The 6,588-nt window shown below is 34.9% G+C and overlaps 1 protein-coding gene across 1 annotated transcript; it reads left to right on the top strand.

Annotated features, from left to right (window-relative positions):
• Positions 1-931: 931 nt before the first annotated feature.
• On the top strand, positions 932-6,551 carry si:dkey-183n20.15 (RING-HC_RNF170 domain-containing protein). The gene is made up of 6 exons (XM_051645324.1): positions 932-1,270; positions 2,359-2,407; positions 2,622-2,730; positions 4,572-4,645; positions 4,752-4,862; positions 5,959-6,551. The coding sequence occupies exons 1-6, from the start codon at positions 1,242-1,244 to the stop codon at positions 6,262-6,264; spliced, it is 678 nt and encodes a 225-aa protein (XP_051501284.1). The 5' UTR covers positions 932-1,241; the 3' UTR covers positions 6,265-6,551.
• Positions 6,552-6,588: the final 37 nt, after the last annotated feature.

Raw genomic sequence — 6,588 nt, 5'->3', positions numbered from 1 at the left:
GTTTCTTCAAGAGACATATTATAAATAACACACTCACACATATGTTTTAGACTACATACACTCACTTAACACTTTTTTAGGAACACCTGTACTTCTAATTATTCATGTAATTATCTAACAAACCAATCATGTGGCATCAGTGCAATGCATAAAATCATTCAGATACAAGTCAGGAGCTTCAGTTTATGTTCACATCAACCATCAGTATGGGGAAAAAAAAAAAGTGATCTCAGTGATTTAGAGCGTGGCATGATTACTGGTGCCAGAAAGGCTGGTTTGAGTATTTCTGTAACTGCTGATCTCCTGGGATTTTCACGCACAACAGTCTTTAGAGTTTACTCAGAATGGTGCCAAAAACAAAAAACATCCAGTGAGCGGCAGTTCTGCGGACAGAAACACCTTGTTGATGAGAGAGGTCAACGGAGAATGGCCAAACTGGTTTGAGCTGACAGAAAGGCTACAGTAACTCAGATAACCACTCTGTACAATTGTAGTGAGCAGAATAGCATCTCAGAATGCACAATATGTTGAACCTTGAGGCGGATGGGTTATAACAGCAGAAGACCATGTTGGCGCTTTATTAGGATCATAGTGTTCCTCATAAAGTGCTCAGTGAGTGTATATGGCTAATTAGATTGGAGAGTTGATTATATGCATTCTGTATATCATAAGACTAAGGGTTATAGTATTAATTCGGATGTGGCTTTATTTTAACTTACTAGATTGCCCAAGTGATGAGATTTCCAGGCATCCCAGGGAAATGCCTTTCTTTGGTCATCCATGTGGGACAGCACATTAGATTGTGTAAACTTATGGTAAACGACAGACAGGTTAACCAGATGCCAATTCTTAAAGTAGGAGGAGACTTACAGTCTTTAAACCAGTGTAGCCGGTCACACGACAAAAATACAGCATCACACACCTGGAAATGGGCAAGGCTTTGTTCAACACAAAGCCAAACACTGATCTACTATTGCTAATCGATATATTTTCAATTTGCATTAACATTTAGTGTGTATTTGTGGAGGCCAGTTAGTCTGCAAGCAAATTTCCTTAATTTTGCAAATCCACTAGGAAGTCTGTGTAGTTACTTAATCCCAGAAAAAAGGGACAAATGTGGACTGAAATCCCTGGTAAATGATTGACCTGTCTGTCAGATTTACTGTGTACAGTGAAGCAGTGAGAAAGCATTCCAATCTCTGCCTTCTGCGAGAGGAGCAACTGAATTTCTAACAAGAAACATGGCCATCAGTCACAGCTTTCACAATAGGTGAGATACTCAAACTATTTGTATCTTATGCAAATTCCTGTGCTGTGTATTCCTATTTAAAACTATATGTTGTGTAATTTGAACATTTAAATTATGACATTTGTCTTGCATTATGTAGCAAATTTTCTAGCTGGGAACTTCCCTCAATATTATATACATTTTGTTTGATGTAAGCTTTTATCTAAAGAGTTCAGTCACATCCAGCATGTGTCTAAAGGATACAAATTTGATTTATACAGAGAGGGGAAAAGATTTAGTAGTATAAGTTCACCTCAATGTTAGACTGGTAATAATTTTGTGTGTGTATATATATATATATATATATATATAATGCTGTGTTTTGTGCTGTTCTAAGGCTGCAGGTTGATTGTGTTATGGTATGTTGGGGCAATAAAAGACACCGCACAGACACGCTAAGCCCTACACTATGACATCAGAGAGTTTAGTATGTCAGTCAAACTTCATTCAATTATAAATTTAACTATTCAACTCTCAAATACCTTCCTATGGCATGAGGTGCCATTGTGCCAAGTTTGCTGCATCAAGATTACACTGAATCACGTTTATTAGTGTTCAACACAAACAAAAAAGAAGACTGTAGCTAGGGAAAACAATTTTTTTTTAATTTATTTTAAAGGCAAATACTAGTTTGGTACTGACATACAGTATTTCAAAGCTGTCTGATATTGCGTTATCTGTTGTGAGTAAAACACAGGTGTGTCAGCCAGCTAAATTTAGATGTCGTACATGCTCCTCCAGACATCGTTCATCTTGTCCAGACTACTCAGTAATGAAAAGTGTAATACATTTTTTAAGTTTTAAGAGATAATTCAGTTTCTAGCTTGAGATGAATACATGCTTTTATTCTTATGAAAAAGAATGAAGTACTTTAGGCTACTCAGAATTTCAAAAGAAAATCTAAAGTAATTATGCTCATGAATCAATTTATATCCAGTCCTGAGATTACTTTTTAAACTCGAGTCCTGCATTGTTATTTGAATTTTTTCAGTTCAAATAACAATGTATGAATGGGTGAATATAAACTCCACAGTATAGCTCTTCAATAACTGCATCTCTCACTTCTGAAGGTCCTCTATAAGGAGTCAGCCACACAATCCTGACATTGACAACAGAGAGGTGAATACACATCCCTAACATTGATTTTATTCACAGCGAAATACTGCAAGACTGAAGCAATCATTAGAAATAAACAATGCTTTGTGCATTGGAGCAGTATTTATTGTGTTCCATTTGTATTCAACAACTAAATTTATTGTTTAGTATTGTTGCAACTTTAAAGTTTTTGAGACTTTATTTTCGGAATAATCATCCCTTATTTTCATGCTTGCAGGATTTGCACAAGCCATGGTTAACAGCAGGCAACAGAGACCTCCACTGCCCCGTGTGTTTACAAATAGCCAGCTATCCTATAGTGACCAACTGTGGGCACCTTTTCTGTGGTGCGTGTCAACCTACTGCCTAAATACATCACACTGCAAAGAAAAGCTTGTTTTGTTAATCATAACACCAGATCTCTGGTCTGTGGTGTCATTTCGTACACTGACAAAAAAAAATTACTTGTATGATTTACTTAGTTTGTCTTTCACAAGTTTTTGCACGTAGTTTTTCTAAGAAAATCTTAATGGTATAAAAATATGTAAAATCTACTTAACTTCATGACATAATATTGCTTAAAGTGAGTGAGTAAATGTAACTTAAACATTTTAGTAAATACAGTAACTTTTACTTATAAATAACCCTATGATATACATGTTACTTAAACAGTCAAATTGAATTGGACATTATTAAAACAAGACATATGGAAGCCTCCATCAGGGAAGCTTAATGCACAATATATAGTCTATAGGACAACACTGTCTTGCATTACTGGTGATAAAAATAACACAAAACACAAAACACGATGATAATTCTTTTTTTTTTTTCATTAATGGGTAATTTTGAGTACAAAATGAACTTCAGACTGCACAAGAAGTTACCAAACATAACACCAAAATTAACAATAGAAACAGTGTAGATAAACTTGCAAACAGTGAAACCATGCAAGCTCATTAATTATTCAAGCCTTTGAAAAGTTAAGTAAAATGTACTCAAATTAAAAAAAAGTTACTTTAGGATTGATATATGATGACATTGTAAAGATAACAAACAATCATAAATAATAATTACTAATAAGCTAGAGATTTTTTTTTATTATTTGAATGTAGAATTTACTTAATATTTTCAAGTTCACACTAACTTAATTTAAAAGTACTTAATCTTGTCTGTATACAAAGAGTAGCTATCTTAAAACTGAATCAGCCATCTTGTGGGTCAGAATGTAAATTAATCAAATTTATTTTGAGATTGGATGGTAAAATCAATGACATTTACACAGATTTGTATGTATAATAATGTTGATAACATGCTAGTTCAATTTAGATTTACTTTAGGTACTTAGCAAATCGTAGACTAGATAAACTGGTCTACATTACTTGAGAGCAGATGGTGGTGGGCATTTACACAGAAGGTGTTCTCTCCAAGTACTCAACGCTTACTGGGTCACATGACTCATCTACAGTGTTGTGTATGGAGTTTAATATTATACTGTTGTCATAGTTACGATAGCTGTCTCTCTCACCTGACACAGATCACATGAATTCTTACACATTAGGCCCTCTATAAACACAACAAAGAGACTGTTATTTAAAAGCAGCAAAGATATTAAAGTAATTCAATGAAAAATAAATACAGTAAAAAGATATGTGCTGATACACATACACACATGCCTAATTTCACAATGCCCTCAAACTACACTTAGACGGCCTGTTTGTTATGACTCTTCACATATTAACCATATAGAAGTGGACCTGATCACCTCGAATCAGACACTAGTGTCATTTCTCTCAAATATTAATTTATTAGAAAACAAATTTGATTCTATTTAAATGGGAATGCCAGAAATCCAAAAATGACTTAAGTAACTGCAACAAACACAAAACTAATCCATATTTTTGTGTGCTTTTAACAGAAGGTGAACAATAGAATCCTAATTTGTGTTACTTGAGTCAATACACTTCATTTAAAAAGATACCAAGTCCTATAAAAAATAGTTTACAATTCACAGCTTTACCTCTGTGAAACAGCAATAAAATGCCTGTGTAGACTATTGCAGTAATAAACAAAGATTTCTGTCTGCCAAGAAGTTTTGGCACATGGCAGTAGGCAGAGGGTGAAGGAGAGGCCATTATTCTGTTAACACGTAGCCCACGCTTACCTGTCTTCTGTCTCTTTCCCTCTCCAGCACCATGTCTGATATCATACTGGAAACATGGCTGCTGGTTAGATGCCATCAACTGTCCTTTATGCAGACAAAAGGTAAGATACCTACATCCTGTATTTCATACCATCTCTAAAATCATTTGAAATCATATAAAGGGTCAATCTCTGACTCTCTTTTGTGTCTTTTATTCTTTATTCTCAGGTGAATAAGATGTGTTGTCTCTTCAGTGAGAACACAGCTGAATGTAAGGAGAGAGAAGTGTTAAGACATGTCAGAGACTATAACAAGCGCTTCTCTGGAGCACCAAGAGAGGTAAAGCTCAGTAACAGGGTTATTTTGAATTTTGTTTTTATTTGAATGTGCTTTTTAAACAATACTTTTACAGCACTTGGTTAATGTTCATTTCAACATATACTAAAACATTTTTTCAATTAAAAAGTTCTATGTTAACATTAGTTAAAGGAATAGTTCACACAAAAATGCAGAACACAAACAAAGATTTAGAAGAATATTTCATTTCTGTAGGTCCATACAATGCAAGTGAATGGTGACCAAAAAACGTTAAGCTCCAAAAAGCACAAAGTCAGCATAAAAGTATTCCATATGACTCTAGTGGTTTAATCCTTGTCTTCTGAAGCGATCCAATTGGTTTTGGGGAGGACATGCCAAAATGTTACTCATTTTTCACTATAAATCTTGAAATCAGCAGTTTCCTTGGTGACTTTTAGGCTGACTTTTTGAAGCTTCACCATTCTCTTGCATTGTATGGACCTGCAGAGCTGATATATCGTTAGTTTTACCTCTCATTTAGTTTTCTAGTTTCAGTGTGTAGTTTTTCAGTATATTTTGTTTTTAAGTTTTAGTAATTTGGGCTTCCATAGTAAATACGATAAATAATTTTATTTAAATATATTAAATGCTATTACATTTCACAGGGCCTTAGTATAATAGCTTTCTAGTGGCATATTCATGTTTAATTAAGGCATGTTTTAAATTTGATAATATAATGTGTATCAAAAACTAAAACATTTTACATTATTTCAGTCTAAGGAAATGTAGCCTACTTTAGATTCATTTAGTGTTCATTGATGGTGCTGCTCAGAACAATACTGCAAAACTATTGTTAATTATATAACCTTTCTCTCTTTTGTTGACACGTCTGCGCCTCTCCCAGTAAATCCGTTTGGCAGATTCTGTTACCATTATTACTTCTCAGAAAAGACCTTATCATTTTATTTGCACTGGGCTATATCACATCACCACACCTATTTCCGTTACTTTTTAATACTCTGCTAGTACACAGGGTTGTGAAACCACAGGTCAGTGAGTGTGTAGGGCATTGTGGTGTATAGTGGGAAGACACACACTATACAGTATGTTTTACAATATGTATTTCTTCCTTTCCCAGGTTAAAGATTACCTGTGTGATGCTCCACTCTTTCTGCTGTTGTTGGTGCGATGGTTGGGGAACATGGGCAGCCTGGTGTGGCTGTTTCTCTTGAGGGTGGCTGTCTGTGGCTTTGGGGCAGCCTTGTCTCTGGCATCCCCACTGGAGGCACTTCCTGGACTGTTGAGCAGAGTGCTGGGCATACTTGATGATTTTGTTGTGGTCTTCCTTCTTCTTATTTGCATTATTAACATTAACCAGCAGATGGGGCCACAGAGGGCAAGAACGCATTCGGTCACCCATGGTGTGCTGACCGACACATTATAGAGGAGGACATTGATAATGTGTTAACTAGAATGTTGAAATTACACTAATGAACCTTGTTGGCAAAGGTTAACAGTGTTATGACCTGGTGCACTTTGTTCTCTGTGAACATGGATTTTCAATGAAGATGTGTCTAAAACAAACATAAGGCACAGACAGATAGGAAGAGTTCTGATAAGGTTATTTTTTGAAGGGCAATTTAAGGTGTTTTCTTACAAACAAATGTATGTATTGAATGTAAAGTACTTTTGTAAATATACATGTTTCTAATAAATAATTATTTATCATAATATTTAAACTTATTCTGTTTACCTTTCAAAAAACCCC

This window comes from Myxocyprinus asiaticus, chromosome 19, assembly GCF_019703515.2.
Source record: "Myxocyprinus asiaticus isolate MX2 ecotype Aquarium Trade chromosome 19, UBuf_Myxa_2, whole genome shotgun sequence".
NCBI lineage: Eukaryota > Metazoa > Chordata > Actinopteri > Cypriniformes > Catostomidae > Myxocyprinus > Myxocyprinus asiaticus.
The sequence above is the reverse complement of the archived record's forward strand: the minus strand, read 5'-3'. Positions and strand labels throughout refer to the sequence as shown.

Excerpts from the sequence above, each read along its gene's own strand:
- si:dkey-183n20.15 (XM_051645324.1), top strand. The coding sequence starts at position 1,242 with ATGGCCATCAGTCACAGCTTTCACAATAG. Across the intron at positions 1,271-2,358 it reads AGTCACAGCTTTCACAATAG|GTCCTCTATAAGGAGTCAGC; the intron begins GTGAGATACTCA and ends TCACTTCTGAAG. Across the intron at positions 2,408-2,621 it reads CTGACATTGACAACAGAGAG|GATTTGCACAAGCCATGGTT; the intron begins GTGAATACACAT and ends TCATGCTTGCAG.